We start from the raw sequence: 19,725 nt of genomic DNA, 5'->3' as shown, positions 1-19,725 counted from the left end.
TTTTTCAAAAAATGTCTGAAAACTTATGTCCTTGAGATGTAAACAGAGTCATTCGGAGTGGTTTGACGTGAAATGGTTAATTGTAGAGAAACTTACAGACTCTTTACAGTGGTGGTGATGGGAACCAGGGGTCGCCATGTCTCCAACAGGAACATAGCCATTTTATTTACTATCTATCTAAGACCTCCAGTAACCTACACGTGTGTTCTCAGTTTTTGTATGTGATGTTGATAATGGTTTTAAAAACTTTTCTTTGGGGACTATTTTCCTTACAACGCCCTGCGTGTACACTTTCACCATGAATGGATTAAAACAAATGGATTCAAATAAATTTTAGGCAAACACGTTATGACAAAAACTATCATAAAACAGTGTGTCAGACATCAAGCTGCATATATCTAATTATTTCATGTATGTGATGGCGCTTTTAGTGGTGGACGCCTGGTTCCTATCACCACTGTCAGCATTTCTGGCTCAACAGGTTTCTCTGGAACGGAGCGTTTCACACCAAACCACTCTGAATAGCTTTGTATACATCTCAGTGATTTCATTAAGTAGAATATTTTGAAAAAATATTTCAGTTTAAATTCAGTGATCTAGGACAGGGATGCACAAACATTTTGTCTCAAAGGGGTCCAAATGTAATGTTTGCCATTTTTGGTTGAGACCCAAAAAGACTAAACAGTACATAAAGAAGGTAGGTGGGTTTCAATTGAAGCCAAATTCAGTAAGTTACATTGAGGGGTTATATGTAATATGGCGTCATATCAGTTTAGCTTTAAGCATGTCTTTGTTGATGCTTGTGATTGTAGATGTTTTGTTTATATTTAAGTCAAAAGACATGTAAAGTTGAAGTGAATGTATCCACTGGAAGTATATTAAATTACAAAAGCAAATGCATGAATAAAGTGACATTTTGTCAAAAAGCACAGTTAAGTCAGCTAATTGGTTTTTGATTATATACACCGATCAGGCATAACATTATGACCACCTCCTTGTTTCTACACTCATTGTCCATTTTATCAGCTCCACTTACTATATAGGTGAACTTTGTAGTTCTACAGTTACAGACTGTAGTCCATCTGTTTCTCTGCATACTTTGTTAGCCCCCTTTTACCCTGTTCTTCAGTGGTCAGGACCCCCATGGACCCTCACAGAGCAGGTGGTGGTGGATCATTCTCAGCACTGCAGTAACACTTATGTGGTAGTGGTGTGTTAGTGTGTGTTGTGCAGGTACGAGTGGATCAGACACAGCGGTGCTGCTGGAGTTTTTAAATACCTCAGTGTCACTGGTGGACTGAGAATAGTCCACCAACCAAAAATATCCAGACAACAGTGTCCTGTGGGCAGTGTTCTGTGACCACTGATGAAGGACTAGAGGATGACCGACACAAACTGTGCAGCAGCAGATGAGCTATCGTCTCTGACATTATATCTACAAGGTGGACTGACAAGGTAGGAGTGTCTAATAGAGTGGACAGTGAGTGGACACAGTGTTTAAAAACTCCAGCAGCACTGCTGTGTCTAATCCACTCGTACCAGCACAACATACACTAACACACCACCACCACGTCAGTGTTACTGCAGTGCTGAGAATGATCCACCACCCAAATAGTACCTACTCTGTGAGGGTCCATGGGGGTCCTGACCACTGAAGAACAGGGTAAAAGGGGGCTATCAAAAATCACACAAGACATGGCAGGTTTCTTTTGATCTTTATTGAACACCAAACAATCAATACCTTTTTAAAAAACATATATAAAACATATATAAAACCATGAGGAAATTTCACAGTCATCATCTATAATTATCTGTAAAGGATCTTAAACATATTTTCAGCATGTCAATGGCTGCTTGGCACACTGCAACTGAACGAGGCATGTAACTGAATATTGTAACTGAAGAGGAAAAAGAAGAAGGGACAAAGATATCTGCGACTGGTTTTGTAAATTATTATTTAATTACTTCAAATATTTCAGAAAGGACGTTATACTTTAAACATAGAATTGACTTAAATTTAAGGTACACAAATTTAGGGTACATTATGAAAATTGGGATAGCTGTCAGCATCAACTATTCTCTGCGAATACTGGGAAGACTTTTAAACAGATGAAGTTACTGTTTTAGTGTAAAAAACACAAAGATTCCAGTGAGTTAGCGACTCCAGGAAAACCCTGGAGTAAACATGAAGGTCCACACTATGGCGTTCACTGGTCACAGGGCTAGTACACAGCCCTGCTCTGCTGCCAGATTATGAGCTGAGTCACTAAAAGTTGCAGTCCTGTCTAGTCAGAGTTGATTCTTTGGATCATTGTCTCCATGACGATGCCAGAGAGGAGCGTCAAGTCCTTATATTGGATCCAGTCCTGCTCTCTCACCCCCCACACGCTGCCCTCTGGCTGCAATAAAGAATTCAGACAACATTTGCAGAACTTAGCACAATGTTTCCACAAGGTTTACTCAGCGTTACCAGTCAAGTCTCAACAAGAAAAGTACATAGCAATCAGTAATCAGGGGGCAGCGTGTTCGACCCCAATGATCTTATATCGGAGCTGCAGGGCTGCAGTTGCTGAACTGAGCAGTAACGCTAAGCAAGGTGTTTCAGTCCTAGGCAGGCAGCATCTATCTGTATATATTTTTGGTTTTGTTTTAAATAATGAGTCCATTTAAAAACAAGAATACATTCAGTGTACTTTCTACAATCAAGGTTCCCAAAGGGAAAGATTACTGTGACTGCAGTTAAGAGCTGTTAGGCACACATAGGTGAGGTTTTCTGCTTTAATAAAATAACAAAACACAATATGATATAATACATCAATGTTCAATAAACTATTTAATTTATTATTAATGACAATTCTAATTCTAAAATACTAATATATAATAATGCCAAGCAATGTAGTTCATTAACAGGTGGCTATGCTATGGTTGCCTAGCAACACAGCAGTCAAAGATTATTCTATTAACAATGGATTTATTTTACAAAATTCAAGCCATGTGTGCAATCTTGTGTGCATGGCTGAGCCAATCAGATTTTAGATCTGTTTTACAGTAGTAAATATGGGATTCCCCGTTCAAGTCATACATCAGAAATATCAGCTTATTCCATTCAGTAGACCTTTCAAACTCTGTGAAGAACCAACTCATTTATTCCTGTAAATTCATGATAAACCCATATTTTTCCTGTATTTTATTCTTTTTCTCCATGTCTATTTATAATGTTTTTGTAGGTTTATGTACCAACCTCTGTGATTAATGTGATTAACCTCTGTTCTGATTGGCTGTCCTGCCTTGTGCCTCATTCAAAAAAGCAATCCAGGCTGAAACACTTATAATGTCAGTGTGAATGGGCAGAGCAATTGGTATTGGCAAATTGGCAGATATATGTAAATGTTGCTTTCCATGGCAATGAATACAACCAGGCTTATCTGTAAATGATCTTAAAACACATTTTAAGTATATCGATGAGATCACTGCTTAGCACACTGCAATTGAACAAGGCATGTATATGGATTGCGTATGTGGACTGTATGGATTGGGAAGTGAATGGTATGTTTTGAAGCAATGTTTACAAACTACATCAGACGGTTTTATTTAAAGCTACAGTAAGCAGGTTTTGGAGATTTGGAGACCTCTCTGGTGGAAATGTGTATAGTCTATATTTGTCTAATTATATACATTGCTGTAGCAGCAGAACTGTCTGTATCCAAAAAAAGTTTATGTCATATGTTTATCCAATAGTTTAATCTAATGAGAGCACCGACACTGATAATCCTGCTTGATAATCCATCTTTCGTACATCATTTCGTACATCAGCAACCAATGCACTACTATGCTTGTACACTTACCTTTTCTTCTTCATCAACATATATGAGGATCACATCTCCTTTTGTGAACAACAGAAGAACACCTTCATCCGATTCCTGGTTCTCCAAAGCGGTAGCCTGAAAAAACGAAACACGTTACATCACTAACAACGTACAGTCTGGACTGTTACAATAGAACAATAGAACAGTTTCCTTGTACCTTGTAGAGGAAGCCCGGAGGGTTTGAGCTGTTGGCCTTTTGGCTCGTTACCTCCTCTTTTCCTGTCTTTAACTCTTCTGTTTGGTCCTCCACTTTTCCACTTTCTGCTTTCTCACCATCTGCTGCTTCCTCTACCTTTACTGGGGCGAGTGATCGGGCAGCAGGCACTGGAGCTGCTTTCTCATTCTCATTCTGTGAAGGCACAGGCTCCTCACTTGCACCTTCAGACGGTGTGGCTTCTGATGCATTTCTATCCTCAGATGTAGGTGCAGAAGATGCAGCATCCTCACTTTGTTCTTCTTCATCCTGCTCACTGGCAGCTGAACTTCCTGGCTGCTCTTTATCGACCGATTGTACCGACTGGTCAGCAGCAATTTCAGTTGTGCTCTCATTGGCTATCCCGGACTTGACCCCCTCCCCCTCTGAGCACACAGACTGCCTGTTGGGTGTATTTGGCACACTATCAACAGAGCTGAAGTCATCAGAGTCTGATGTTTCTGCTGTTGTGGTTGCAGCCTTTACTGGAGTAGAGTTTGAGTCTGTGTCTTTGGCCATGAGTTCATCAGGCACACTGAGCTTGCCCAGACCCGGATGATCGGCAGGGAAGGCGGTGTTACAGGGGATGGGTGCAGAGATAGTGAGAGATTTCCTCTTCTTTGACTTAGTGCTGATAAAATGAGAAAAAAAGAGACACACAAGAATGTGCATAGGGGCTATTTAATCAGATGGCGTTTGAAAAATATTATTAGTAGTGTTGGCTATGAAATATTTACTGTCCTAACAAAACCTCTCAAATCTTTGAAATGGTAATCTTTTACAGAAGAAAGTAAAAAATTTTGTTAAATTAAATGTACATTGGTGTAGAGATGAACAAGCAGAATCAGCAGGTAATTGCTTTAAAAACAAAATAATCTGCATTGGACAGATGTTTAGTTTTGACCCATATTTCAAACTGTATTTACTGTACTCAAGAAGAGCAGAACATTTAGGTGACATTGGGATAAACTTCTCTGTAATGATAATCCATCCAGCTTCTAAAGTTTTGTAAATGTTTATGTATCGGCATTGACAAATATGTACATCAACAATCTCGGATATCAGCATTAGCCCACAATTACCATATCTGTGCATCCCAACATTAATGTTAAATTTGGAACATTTCTGTTGGTCCATTCACTGTGAAAATGTTTGCACAAAAAAAAGAATGAGATTGATAGCAGACATAACAATATGCACATAATGACATATAGACATTGAGATTTGTACCTGTTGAGGCCTTTGATGATAAAGGTCTTTGTGGAGTGCTGCGTCTCAAGCTTCTTCATTACATTATATATGTCATGATTTAACTGGAAAAAAAAAACAACATCAGTCAGCTGCATTCATTTCATCTAATCAAACAGACTGAAGTAAAATCTCAAAAACTTGCTAAAGTGTTAAGGGCTACCAAATGTCAGTGTGACATATGATGCAATGGCTATGACCAAAACGGATCCCCATTTGCATTTTCGGGCAGCTAATGAGTATGTCAACTATTTTTCTTAGTACCAAATTGTAAAATGATCATAAAATCCTAATCATAAAATTCCAGAGCTATTCTGAGGGTGCTACAATCGCACCCAATGCACTTGTAATGTCTAGTAAACACCGTAGATCACTCTTCATCAGAATGTATACCAAAGTGCAGTATGAGTCTCTTACTATGCAATAGACACAGAAGTTAAGTGAGCAGTTAAGTGAACAGTGACCTCTGAAACACTGAAATTGAAACTTGACGAAATGAAACAAGACTCTCTAGAGAAACATTTTAAAAACAACACCTCTGTACAGCTTATAACCAAGACCTTAGTGTTGATCATGCAGCAAAAACACTGCCTGGTAACTGCAGGTTAATGCAGTCATAGACCAAGAATTAAATATGAACCCTAGTCAAGTTTCTTCACTTTTTCATTGTCCCTCACACGTTCCAAAATATTACAGCCATGATTACAGCTACGAATAAGTTTCTAAGTGCAAACTCTCACAAGCAACTAAAGTTGGTCTGTTAATACAACTGGTGAATACTGGCACAGGCTCATGAGAAAGCGCCCAAGTTCATTTAATGATTAATGTATTTTTACTGCTGTTTAATAGACTAAATAGTGTTCCCTATAAAGCACAGTACTACTGCGGGGGAAGAGATCCATTTTCGTCATAGCCAATGACTAGGATTTTTAATTACAGCCAACATTAAAGAAAAAGAACAATAAACATAAAAACATTTATAGAACTCTCAAATCTAGCAAGCAGTAAAAAGAGCAAAAGGAAAAATGTATGACAGGCAACATTTTGAGGGGGTGTTATAAACCTACAGGTTTGAAATGAATGGATGCTTCTTGATGGCTCACACCAACACAAACATGCACAGACAGACAAGATGCACACCTACCACACTCATTTCCTTGTAAAAGACATCCCTTAGGTTGGAGATGTTCTGAAACACTGTCACATAGCAGCCAATGCGACTGAGAGCAGAACAGACAGAAAACAGATTCATTTACATTTCACATTCAAACATTAAAGCCAATAAATAAACAAGAAGCAGCAGACAACTTGACCATATGGTCATATGATCTTTGAAAATCTTTTTGAAAAAAAGTTGTTAACCAGAGCTGCATACACTGTGCAAAAACCGTCCACATTCACTTAAAGGGGAATTCCTCCAGCTTTTCAAAATTCCTCTAAAGCATAAAGTCATTCAGTGTGGTCTGAAGAGCAATGTGCCATTTTAGCGTAACTTTGAGTCAGAATTATCCACAATAGTGGTAGATAGAAACCACATGTCTGAAGCATTTAATGCCTCTAAAATCTCACTTGCATAAAGTTAGAGGTTCATGCAGGGTATTGTAAGGTAAAACAGTACCCAAAGAAAACGTATTTTTGCAGACTTACCCCTATTTTACCATTATCAACATTACATATAAAAACTCAGATGACACGTAAGTTCACTGGTCATTTTGGATAGTAAATAAAATGGCTATATTTGCATTGTAGACATCACAACCCCTGGCTCATATTCAGAGTTTCTCCAGAATGCATTATTTCACATCAGAGCACTGAATGACTGTTTACATGTCAACCACAGAAGTATGCAGAAATTTCGAAAAATTGGTTGAACTTCCCTAACTACATGTAGCAAATCATATGGGGGTGAGAGTGTCTTGATACGGGGAACTACATCTTTGGCTCTATATGCAAGGCCATGTCTGAAGCATTTGTTACAATGTAAAATGAATATGGTAACATTCACTTTATTACATTAGGACTGAATGTTCTAGATTAGAGATTGTGCAAGGCTCACTGAATAGACTATTCTAAAATGGCTCTGAATTACTGAGGAATAAGTTACAGTTAGCAGTTTTTTCTTATCTCTCATCGATAGCTATCAACCAGGCTCTTATAAAAAATTCTAATCAAAAGATCCAGACATTTCTGTTGGTGTAAGATACTGCTGTCACATGTGGGATCCAGAAGGTTTTGCCTTGTCTTGTTTTGTTTTTTCCATTTTGTAATCCAGTGAAACACTGACCTTTGATAAAGGACGGGCAGTTCCTCTCGCAGTTCTTTGTTGATGTCCTCAAACACACTCTGCGCTTTGTTAAACTCCTCCTCTGCCTGAGGAACACCAGGAATAGTCAGCCAAATAATAACATCACCATACACATACCATAGCTGAGTGAAGGCTGTTTATCCCTGTAGTAGTTTTACAGGAAAATGAATTAAATGATTACTCACTTTGGCTATTTTGGCTTCGTCTTTCTTTTTGGCGTTCTGCAGTGCCTCCAGATGGTGGCGAGTAGAATCGTAATCCACCAGCTTACGTCCACGCTTAGCTACACGTTCCTAAAAGCATATGACACTCTTAGCTGTCTTTGGAGAGGGCTAAATTAAGAGCTCTTTAGAATTCACAACAGTTTCCGAGCTAAAAACAATCTCTCATATTAAGCTGTTCATACTCTGATTATGTATTTATATGACAACTTCATTCGTTAATCTGATCAGCTCCGCAAACTGCTTTTGCCATTAATTTATGGACGTTATTTGCATTAATGGCCAAGCTTCATTGTGAAATTTCTTGATATATAGAAACGATTCTTGGTTTACAAGTGGAACTGAAATTCTCACTTTGACATCTGGGAACTGGCTAGTGTAGTTCTCCATTGTGCGAATAACCTGATCACTCAACTTCTCCTCATAATCATTCCAGAGCAGGTCCTCACTCTGAGAAGGAGAGGGAGAGAGCAGTTTAGCTTTATGTTTGAATGAAATATACAGTGATAGGTTTAAGGAAGACTGACTCACCTCCATAATGACAGACAGGTCCTCTATACCCTGCCAGTCTGACTCATAGATTTCTTTCAGAGTCTGAGACAGACGTTTGGACGTCTCATGCATCACTAGACAGCAGAAAGAGCAAAAGCACACACCATCAGGAAGGCCATAAGGAACATATGGCAGTACCCTGAGAGTTTAGCCCGGGAGCCACCTCCTGAATTCTTCTACTCTTCTATACTGATTCAACTACACTTTCTACCAACTATCAACTTTACATCCCCTGAAAACACCAGTTGCTTTACATTAGGTAAAATAGTTAGACATAAAATCTCAATACATTAACTTCCATTAAAGGTTAACAACGTTCTTTCTCATGAAAAATGTACTATTCCACAGATGTGAGGTTCTGTCATACATTTACATAAAATCTTCACAAACTGGTATTTTATTATATGAGTATTTTATACATATGAGTAGACAGACTGAAAGACAAGTGAAGAACTTGAATATAGTTATAAACTAGAACTTGAATATAAAGAATATAGTTATTTCATTGCTAATTATTTTTAATATCTTAAAAGCTAGCCCTAATTCCAACATTATAATGTTTTGACTGCTTGGTCATTTTACTTTAGATTGAAAGTCTCACAAGAAGAGGAAAACAGCACGTAACTTTATCTCATATGTCAATTTACAACATAAGAGCTACAAATTTATACTGTTAATCTATAACACTATTTATTTATACCTGTACTTTTAACATGAAAAGAAATGTAACTACATTACAATTTAGAGCTAGAGAAATTACTGCATCAGTACTTTGTACTGTAACAGTATTTTGCAGCTTACTGTATGTGTGCTGTAAATCTACAAAATTATACATTTATTTATTTCATTATATATGTATACTCTTACTCCTTTATTACGCATAAACATTTAAACTACTCTACACAATTCAGAGCTATGAAAACCTGTGATAAGACAAGGATTATAGTCATTTTTGCCTTCTAGTCATCATGTCTAGTTAACAGCCATAACATCTTTCCTGCATGAAGACTACACCCCTACACCTACATGTAAAAGAAACCACACGGCAAGTATAAAAACAAACAGTGGTTTCCTGTGAAATCAGGAGAGAACACTCTCAAAAACTCTTCTCTTCTTTTTCAAATAAGCTGCTGTATTTGACAGTACGACACTGTGGTAATTACTCCTACATGGCAAAGCCTGGCACATGCAGTTATAGACAGCATTTCACAACAAGCATTTTGAGCACACTATTAATAGCTTACATTCACTTCCACATTATCTCTCAGCCTATGCAGGAAAAGAGAAACACAACCAGGGTCATCTCTGCCACTCCCCTTTCCTAACATGCACGGAAATATTTTCAATTTCTCTTCTCCACCTGAAGACATAACACTAAACATTCCGCAATGACTCTATAGAGAGTGGAACAGGTAACGTACATGCAACTAAGTGTAAAACATCACTTCAACGTCATGAAGGGTCACTGTGTTAAGAGAACTCTTTAGTTCCATACTCCCAATAAATTTACCTGAAGTACTGTATAGACACTTAAAAATATAGCTATATAGATACAGCTGAAAAAGACATTCAAGGCTTATAACTACAAAGACTTTTTACCATGAAACAAAGTGTTCTATAAAAAAGGAAGAAATAACAGCTAGCTGATAAATGATAACATAAGTGAACTTCCCTACATATGTGTTGATGTAAGTGCAACATAAACATTTATCCTCTTTACTGGTTTCCTAGCCTAGCTCTGGGCTACACAGCACTCCGAATAGAGATTCTACATCAGAAGGAAAATGTAGTCTAGGATTAAGAAACCAGCCCAAAAGTATTCGGACACGCCCTCTAATAAGTGATTTCAGCTACTTTAAGGAGCACCCATTACTGACACAGGTGTTCAGTTGCAAACACCCAGCTTGTATACTCTCCATCATAACTTCCATTAAAAAAGCACTGCCAATAGAACAGGACTCTCTGGAGCAGTCAATATGAGCCTAAGGTCCCCATGCCCAATGCCAAGTGCCAGCTAGAGGGTATAAAGGCCCACCAGCACTAGACTGTGGACGAATTAATCTGTGGATCTGTGTTCTTTAGAGTGCCATAGTGCCATTAATGCAATCGAAATGAGCTGGAGTAGCATTTGTTATACAGGACCAATCATCCAGCATCCGTACCTGACCTCACTAATGCTCTTGTGCCTGAATGCAATCAAATCCTCATAGCAATGTTCCAACATCTAGTATAAAGCCTTCACAGAAGAGAGTATTACTGCAGCAAATTGGGGTGGGGGGTAGTTTATCAACAGCTGTGCGTGTAAGTTGTTTATTAAAGGTGACTGTACCTTTGACTGCATTGTAGTAGGACTTCACATCCTTGAACAATCTGGTACCATCCGTCTGGCAGAAAGCAAAGGCAATTTTGACATTAAATGTGTTTCATTCAAAAACAATTGCAATTAATTAAACATTTTCTGCTTTGCAGCTTAATTTCCATGTATGCACTGTATGAACTGGGGAGTGAATGGTACTTTTTAACAGTGCTTACATATCACATCAGACTATTTCATTTCCAAAAAAGTGAAGAAAATACAGCCCTCTATCCTATGAGCCCTTTAATACTACATACTTTTCTTGTATTGTACATTTCACTTTGTCTTCTTTATTTGCTATAAATCCTTGTTCTGCATTAACCAAGAACACAACAGTACCATTCCAAGTGTTTAGTACCCTACCAAAAGTACTGGGACACCTTTTCTGTGGGTGAAACATATTGTCCAGAAAATGTGCAAATGAGTTTTAAGCTTAGCAGAAAGAGCAAAAGCACACATAGATGTTTGATCATAGGATTTCACTTCAGACAGGTGTCAGTATGAGACACACTGCAATGCATGTGGAAATTCCTATATCTTGAAGAAATGGAAATCTGAAAGTGTTCATAGCGTTACAATTCTGAATGAACTAAGATACCACACACTAAGATGTTCACGACTGCATAATTCATATAAGTGAGGTAGATAGCTACCAGCCTTCATATTATAAGGAACTGAAGGAGATTCAATGATGCATTGACAGATTTTTGGGTTATATGCTGATATACATCATTTTAAATTATGTCACACACACACACACACACACACACACACACACACACACACACACACACACACACATATCTATGTATGTGTGTGTGTGTGACATAATTCAATCTATAATTCAATCAATTATTTGAAAAAGACTTGCCCATTAAACAAACTATGACACACTCTCACATACAGTGAGCGAGTGAGTGAGAGTGAGAGCATTCTGACTGCACAGTATGGGTGGAGGTGTTTCCTGTGATACATTTGCTAATGTTGATACAAAAAATGACATTTACTAACCGTTATAAACACTGTACACTTATTAAGACTCTAAACAATTTGGACTTTGGGAGCAAAGGGTAACCTACAAAGGTCCTCGTCATTTGACAGAAGCTGATTTCACTCAGAGGCCTAAGACTTCAGTGAGGTGACCAGCAGTAGCATTAGTTGTCATATTTCATGGAGCATATATAACTTATATTACACTAACGAAAGACAAAAATAATTAACGGCTTAAAGGGGAACTGCACCAATTTTTCAAAATTTCTGCATAATGGTGTGGATACGATCATTCATTCAGAGTGGTTTGATGTGCAATGCATCATTCTAGAGAAACTAAACAAGTGAGAATTGTTCACAGTGGTGGTCAGAGGAACCAGACCTACAAGAGTTTAATGTCTCTAAAAGCTCCCTCACAGAAAGCGGTTACATGACATGGTCACAAATACGCTGTTTTGAGATACGAGTTTGGCCTAAAGCAGATTTGTTAAACAGAGATATATGCAGGGCTCTGTAAAGGCTTTTTTCAGATTTATCATCTTGCCATTATCAACATTACAGATAAGAACTCAGAAGACACATGTAGGTTCACTGGTGGTTTTGGATAGTAAATAAAATGGCTATATTTGCATTGTGGACATCACAACTCCTGGTTGCTATCACTACCACTGTAAAGAAGTCAGCAAGTTTCTCTACAATTAACTTTTTCACATCCGACCGCTATGAATGACTTTGTTTACATCTCAACCACTGAATTATGCAGAAATTAAAGATAAAAATGATGGTGAAAACAATGGTATTATATGCATGCCATATTTGAGGACATAAGCCATGTTAGCCTTTGACTTTCCTGAATGTAAACACCCTTCTTCAGGATCCGTATGCACAAGTTACCTGTTGTTTGTTTAGATTGGCTGAGCACTGCTCAAACTGCTCATCTTTCGTCTCCATGGTTTTTCCAAGTTTCTGCAGGACCTGTATCAAAAATACAAAGCACTTCAAACATGGAGATCACATCTAGACAGAAAGAGCAAAGCAATGAAAACACGTGTTCTGAGACTGAATCTGATCCTGCTGATCTCTTCTGCTCTTCTAGTGTTGTGAAATGTTTCTGAGTAAATAATCCAAACAGCTCATCGCTGGACAGGAAGACAGTTAAGCACTTCCAGTGAAGGCGGCATCAGTAAGTAACAGCCTGAGGTGTGGAGACATCACAAATGTTCTTAGCCCGACTCAAGTGCTCTGTACATCGTCAGTGTTGGAACAAAACCTTGTATCTCCATTTTTAAACTTTTTCATTTTTCTTTTTACATCATTTGAAACTGAAAGCTGCCATTTAGACTGTATCAAAATTCCATCATGAATAGACTATGGATAGGCCCAAAATAACTCACTTCCATTGTAAGAACACTCTTTCATGTTTGCTTCTCCTGTACAGTTACTTTTCTGGAGATCTGAGGTTCTGTTCTGACCACAGCAATATACTCTAGCCTGAACCTTTTCTTTTTACAGGCATTAATCAAGCTGGACTGGTGGCTGGTACTGATGCCATTGATAGGCTGGCATATTACAATAGATAATGAACAGTTTGATCATTTTCCTAATACTGAACATCTTTATATTGATTCTTATCATAATCATCAGTATCTTTCCAACTTTTTTTTCAGTATTTTTGTTTTTTCAGTATAAACAATGAATAAGTCTGCCATGCCAACAAAACAAGCACTAGAGAGAGAGAGAGAGAGAGAGAGAGAGAGAGAGAGGGAGAGGAAGTCAATGAGGGCAGGAAGCAGCACTTTTTTTTCTGTTTAACCCAACTACAACAGCTTCCACACAAATAAGCACACAAACCACTCAGGACAGCTAATATAGTCTTGCCTTTCTATCCTCAGGACTAGAATGGCTCATAGGAGTAGCTACCGCAGAGACAAACACAGAGCACAAGCACACACACATCATACGATGTGCGCTGTTCTGATTTCTAACTCCACCACGTACCTTCTCTTGAGCTCTGTTCATTGATTTCTGAAAGCGTTTAGCCAGGATGCCAGCTCCAGCGCCTATGTTGCCCCCAATGTTGCCACTAAGTTTACTCTCAGCCATCTTTACGTGTTGAGGTCTGTCAGCACTCAGACACACACTTTCTCTCCGAGCGCCTCTTTGCTTCCTTTTTATGTGGTGGCTCTTGTGACTTCCTTCAATGTTAGCATGGGCGGAGTGAGGAGGAGAGAGAGGGGTGTAAAAACACATTAGTCAGTCACAAACTGGAGGACTTCAGGGTTGCGACACACCGCTCACAGCTCAGCAAGTGTAGCATGCAGTTAACCTTCATCATGTTCAAACTTGTCTGCTAAACTGGAAATGACGAGCGAAGACACGTTAAATGCGCCTCTCAGAGATTCACAGAAAGTAGCTGGAGGTGGCGTCAAATCCAGCATGGTTAGCGTTACTGGTGGTCCAGAGCTTCTCTAGGTAGAGGCTAATTCTCTCAATGGATGTGTCGAGCAAACTAGGTGTGAAGTAAAAGAGAATTCGACCGAATTTTAAAGATTTTGGGTAATATATTCGGTGTAAACATTATTATTATTATTATTATTGTTATTATTATTATTACTATACAGTGTACAGATATACAAGGCACATAATGCAAACAGGGCACTGAAAGACCACCATGGGGGGAAGTAGCTTAATGAGGGTCTTCATCAATCAACACAAATTGGTCAATTAAACAGTCTATGGGCTTTCTTGTTTTTCATACTTAGCCAGAGGCTCATACAACAAATGAAGATCCCATGTATTTAGTTTAGAAATCACCTGAATTCACCAACACTTGTGTATAAAGTATTTGCATAACATAATCAAAATATTCACCAAAATTTCACATTTCACTCTTCCAGGAATAGGCCGACCTCCACAGGCGTTTCATAAAGTGGACGCACCTCAATATTTTTAGTCCTAATCCAGTTTTGAAAGGATGTCCAGAGTTTGTACCTTTTCCCACTGACAGGATGTTCCACAGTTTCAGTTGTTCACAGTGCTGGTGATAGGAAACAGACATCAGAAGTGTTTAATGCCTCTATAGTCTACCTCACAGAAAACTATTACATAAAATGGTTATGAATACATTGACTGATGCCTGAGATATTGTTTTATGATAGCTTTGCAGTAAGATTTTGGTCGAAGGGTTGAGGTACAGTTCAAAATTCGGAACTGTGCCTCGAGCCCTTCGAGCTTCAAGTACAGCTCGGCTGGACCCGCCATCCTTCAAGATGCGTGGAAGACAAGCATCAAGACTTTTCTCTGTCCTGGCACCCAGGTGGGGGAACAAACTCCCACTGGCTGTCCGAACAGCAGAGTCTCTTGCGGTCTTCAAAACGCAGACTGAAGACACATCTCTTGTTACAGTACTTAAGTGAGCACTAAGCTACTTAAGTACTCATTGAAATGTAGAAATGTATTGTACTGCACTTATTGAGATGTATTGTACTGGGCTATGTTTAATTCTGTTTTAGTAAAGATACTTTCTCTAGTTGGACAAAGCACTTTTTTGTAAGCCACTTTGGATAAGAGCGTCTGCTAAATGTAAATGTAAATGGTCTATAAAGGACAAATACATGCAGGGTGTTCTAAGAAAAATAGTATCCAAAGAAAACGTTTCTTTTTTCCACATTTGCCACTATTTTACCATCATCAGTACTACATATAAAACTTAAAAGAGGTTCACTTGCTGCTCTGGATAGTAAATAAAATGACTATAATTGATTTGTTGACATTGTGGCTTTCTGCTCTCTGGTTCATATCACCACCACTGCAAAAAAATCTGAGTCTCTGCAAGTGTCTCTACGATGAGCTATTATACATCAAACCACTGTGAATGACTTTGGTTACATTTCAACTGTTAAATTATGCAGTTTTTTCCCATAGTTTCACAAATTGCTGGAATTCTCCTTTAAGTTAAATGGATGAAATAGCCAACTAGCTTAATAAGCATGGTTTATTCATTCACCTTCTAATCCTCTTATCCTCCTGGGTTGCGGGGGGTCACTGGAGCCTATCCCGGCGGTCATTGGGCAGAAGACAGGAAACACCCTGGACAGATCACCAGGCAATTTAGTATCTCCAATTTGCCTGACTGCATGTCTTTGCATTGTGGGAGGAAGCTCATGCAGAACTCCACACAGAAACCCTGGTCACCCAGCCAGGGAAACAAACCCAGGCTACCCACTGTTTATTCAGCTACAGTGATTAAAGTGAGATTAGTTGAATAATTTGTGATTGTCACTGACAGACATGTGGGATTAAGATTACTAGGCCTGCTGTTTAGTTTTACCTACACTAAACCACATTATGAACAAAAAAAATAATAATAATTTGTAAAACAATAATAATGAAGAAAGGGCACATTTTTCATGGCTTAATCGACAGTTTAATGATGTTTGTTTGAGCACATACAACTTTAAAATATACACAATAAAAAAATTGTCTTAGTTTTTCATAATTTCTGCCTAGTAAATATACATCGTCAGATGATAACAATAACACAGTTTAAGAGAAAATCAATCAATATTATCCTTCCAGCTCTTCTGCAGCCAAATCCAGAGAAATAGGGCTTTTGTGGTTGAGGTAGTTGCCTTTAACTTTCCTTCCTGCCCAATTCTGAAGTGTTTTGGGTTATTATCTTTCTGAAGAATGAAGGACTTCTTCACTAACTGTAACCCTGATGAATGACCTGTTTCCTAAGTAGTAAGTATGACATGGAAAAGATCACCACAGTATCCTCCATGATCAGCAGTGTGAACATTACATGTACATGAACTCATCCTCTTCATCTTATTTCTAATACCCAGAGGGAGAATGTAGACCTATTCAAATCTGACTCATTGATCCGTAAGCTCAATCAGCTTTGATTTCAAGAATAGTTAATTGCCAGTTTTGCAGATCTTTGACTCAAATGAACGGATCTTGTCTGACCTGAGTGCTTGCTCTTTGTTTTGATAGTCTTTATTTCTTATACAAATTATAAACCTGCCAAATTACAGTACTTTATTGACTGTATTTAGCCATTTTGACATGTTTTGCTCCTAACATTCACCTGTTAGCAATGAGGTACCAAATGTAACTTAGGGAGCAGGCTATTGTTACATAGAAAATTAAATAAATAAAATTCACCCATGATTATCTGTTTATGTAAATAAACTTATCATGTAATACATATCTAAAAAAACCATTGAATACACACATTAAAGTCACATTTACACAGTTGAAATATGAAAAAGTGGTGTACTGATGAACATCAGTACACCTGTTGCTCTGGTGAACATCCTGTAGTAGGCCCAAGTTTGTGAACAGTGCTACCTTTTCACCACAGGAGGGCAGTGTTGGTAGTGTTTTTGTTACCATGCCACCATGTTAACTCACACCAGGTGGTGTGCTGAACACGTTGTTTGCACATTTCATAATTCTTACATGTCTTTATCCATTTTCTTATGATATTTAGTAATTCTAAACAGCATGTAATAAGTATTGTTTTATAGGAACAGATAGACATAGTAGGCGATAGTAGGAATAACCCTGCAGAGTGTTTACTGATTCCACTAGGCCTTAATTTTTATCTATATATCAGATTAGCTTTCTTCAGTGCACAGGACAATTTCCTCCTGGCTCTTATTTCTCTAACACATTTGCAGTTGCCTTGACCCAGTTGTAGAGACGCGGCTGCACTCTGTTGCAAGTTTCCAGAAATATTCATCACAGCGTTAACAGACCTTGACCATCACCATTTAAGACAACTCTACCACATCTCCCCACTCACTTACAGAAACCACAGCTTATCTCAAAACACCCTTCAACACTTCTGACACAATGGTTTAATGACATGAGGGCTTTAGATCTAGATTTAGTTTTGCCGAAGGCATTGGTAAAATGCATGAAAAATATTAAAATGCAGGCCAAGTAATAGTTGATTCGTGTGAATTTGGCTAGTGTTGTTTTAAATGGGTTGACCAAGGCTCCAGGCTGGCCAGTCTAAGTTTGAACATGTTTAGCCAGGCCTGTGATGCCCTGTACAGAGCGAATCACATTTGACAATGCTTAATCCAGGCCAGTTCAAACAATGCCACTGCTCATCTCTCCGGGACACAGTCTGGCCCTCTTACACAACGCAGTCAGTGAGCTCCCTGATTAAGCACACCCTGGGGGGAGGGCAATGGGGTTGAGATGTTTTAGCACTCTTGGAGTTAAGTGTCCTGGTTAAAGGAAATGTAGGGACAAGTGTCATGATTGGAATTCAAAGGAGAATCCTCACCCAGTAGTCAGTGACTGTGTTCAAAATGATTAGACATGCACTCAGCCTATATTATTGTAGTAGTGTATTAGCCAGCTAATATTAGCTTTAGAGAAAAGAACTTAAACTGCAAGATCTTGGAACTGAAAACATGTGGCTTGCCTCCATGTAATCTTATTTATAAAAAAGATCATTTAAATGGGTTGAGTTATTTAAAAAAATCTATTAAGGACTTTATAAGGACTTTTTAAGGACTTAACAAATAGTGGAAAGCAAAGCTTATCTTATTCACTTTGCAATACAACAGACCCTCCATTGTCTAGACAGAGCACTTGTAAGTGGAGAAAGGCAAGATGGAGGCTCTGCCTGCAACACAGTTGGGGCAGAAAAAGGGTCAAGGGTAGCGCACCGCACTGCCTACAACACATTGTTTTCAATGGAGTGGTTTGATGTGAAATGGTTTATTGTAGAGAAACTTACCAACTCAGATTCCTTCACAGTGGTGGTGATAGGAACCAAGAGCCACAATGTCTACAGCTCAAATATAACCATTATTCATTACCAGTGAACTTACCCATGTATGCTGAGTTTTAATATGTAATGTTGATCATAACATTTAAAACATTGATAAATAAGTTATAAATAAGTGAAAAAAAAAGATTTTCTTCGGGGACATCCTGCATGTATCTCTTCACCATGAATAGCTAAAGAATTAGATTTTGATTGATTAATGATTGAATTATGCAGAAAAATTTGAAAGATCAGTTGAATTTACCTTTATTGTTTATATTTGGGATCTGTTGCAATTTCCAGAATTCAATTTATCATTAGTTTTTCTCAAGGAAGCCTGGATCACTGAGAAACTGAGCAAGTCTGACTGAGAGTAAACCCTGCCTTGTCACAGGCAGCAGTTATTTATCTTGATTTGATTAACTTGTACTGACTTGTATGCTTGTTCTCCTGTAGGATGGTTTGTTTTAAGCTTGTGCTTGCAAGTTCTTGCAGTTGCTAGTGATTCTTGTTCTTGACTCTCTTTGTCACACATCTCTAATATTAGACTGCCAGTGTCATATCCTCTCCCTGAAAGAAGCAGAGCCCTTCTCCAATAACGCCTACTAATTATTAGGGCCAATGAGATTAAGATTAACCCTGGATGGCATGACGGGACATGAATAAAGGCCAGAGTGAAGGCGAACTGAAACTTTCTAGACAGCACAACCAAAAATGAAGCGACGCCCGTAGTCAGAGCCGCAGCCTAAAAAGCACAGAATGAATGGATTCATTCAGCTGATGCCCACCCCCCTCCTTTGCTTCCACTCCAAACAAACACGGACAAATTGTAGTTTCTCTCCACATATGCACATCTCCTTCACTCTGCTCTGTGCAATTAAACAGCAAGGAGGCCGTAAGACTGTGCCAGTGCCAGCTGCTCTAGTCCCGTAATGATACTGTCAGTACAGCAGTATGTAGATGTATGGAGAATGAGTGGTGTGAAATAAACTGACCCTGCAGTCCTGGTTGCGGACTCATGGTACATTCTGAGTGCATGTGTGGCCTCACGCATTCCTGACCTCTCTCCCCATGTGAAAGTCTCATCATTACAGTCCTGTGCATGGAGAATTAATTAGTGTTTTCATTTAGGAGTTTCCATTGACTTTACTTTTTATGAGAGTTTATTTTCCTGACAAGCAATTATTGTTTAACATATTGG

The 19,725-nt window shown here is 38.5% G+C and overlaps 1 protein-coding gene across 1 annotated transcript; it reads right to left on the bottom strand.

The window, feature by feature from the left end:
* Positions 1 to 2,099: 2,099 nt before the first annotated feature.
* Positions 2,100 to 13,930, bottom strand: bin2b (bridging integrator 2b). The gene is made up of 12 exons (XM_036570752.1): positions 13,730 to 13,930; positions 12,626 to 12,706; positions 10,715 to 10,769; positions 8,365 to 8,459; positions 8,188 to 8,283; positions 7,798 to 7,905; positions 7,592 to 7,677; positions 6,452 to 6,527; positions 5,290 to 5,372; positions 4,024 to 4,690; positions 3,846 to 3,941; positions 2,100 to 2,399 (listed from the first exon to the last, which is right to left on the bottom strand). The coding sequence occupies exons 1-12, from the start codon at positions 13,832 to 13,834 to the stop codon at positions 2,286 to 2,288; spliced, it is 1,662 nt and encodes a 553-aa protein (XP_036426645.1). The 5' UTR covers positions 13,835 to 13,930; the 3' UTR covers positions 2,100 to 2,285.
* Positions 13,931 to 19,725: the final 5,795 nt, after the last annotated feature.

This window comes from Colossoma macropomum, unplaced genomic scaffold (genome assembly GCF_904425465.1).
Source record: "Colossoma macropomum unplaced genomic scaffold, Colossoma_macropomum, whole genome shotgun sequence".
Lineage (NCBI taxonomy): Eukaryota > Metazoa > Chordata > Actinopteri > Characiformes > Serrasalmidae > Colossoma > Colossoma macropomum.
The sequence above is the reverse complement of the archived record's forward strand: the minus strand, read 5'-3'. Positions and strand labels throughout refer to the sequence as shown.

Coding starts and splice junctions, on each gene's coding strand:
- bin2b (XM_036570752.1), bottom strand. CDS start 13,834: ATGGCTGAGAGTAAACTTAGTGGCAACATTGGGGGCAACATAGGCGCT. Junction 8,284..8,364: donor ACCTGTCTGTCATTATGGAG/GTGAGTCAGTCT, acceptor TCTCCTTCTCAG/AGTGAGGACCTGCTCTGGAA. Junction 7,906..8,187: donor GCCAGTTCCCAGATGTCAAA/GTGAGAATTTCA, acceptor ATATGCTTTTAG/GAACGTGTAGCTAAGCGTGG.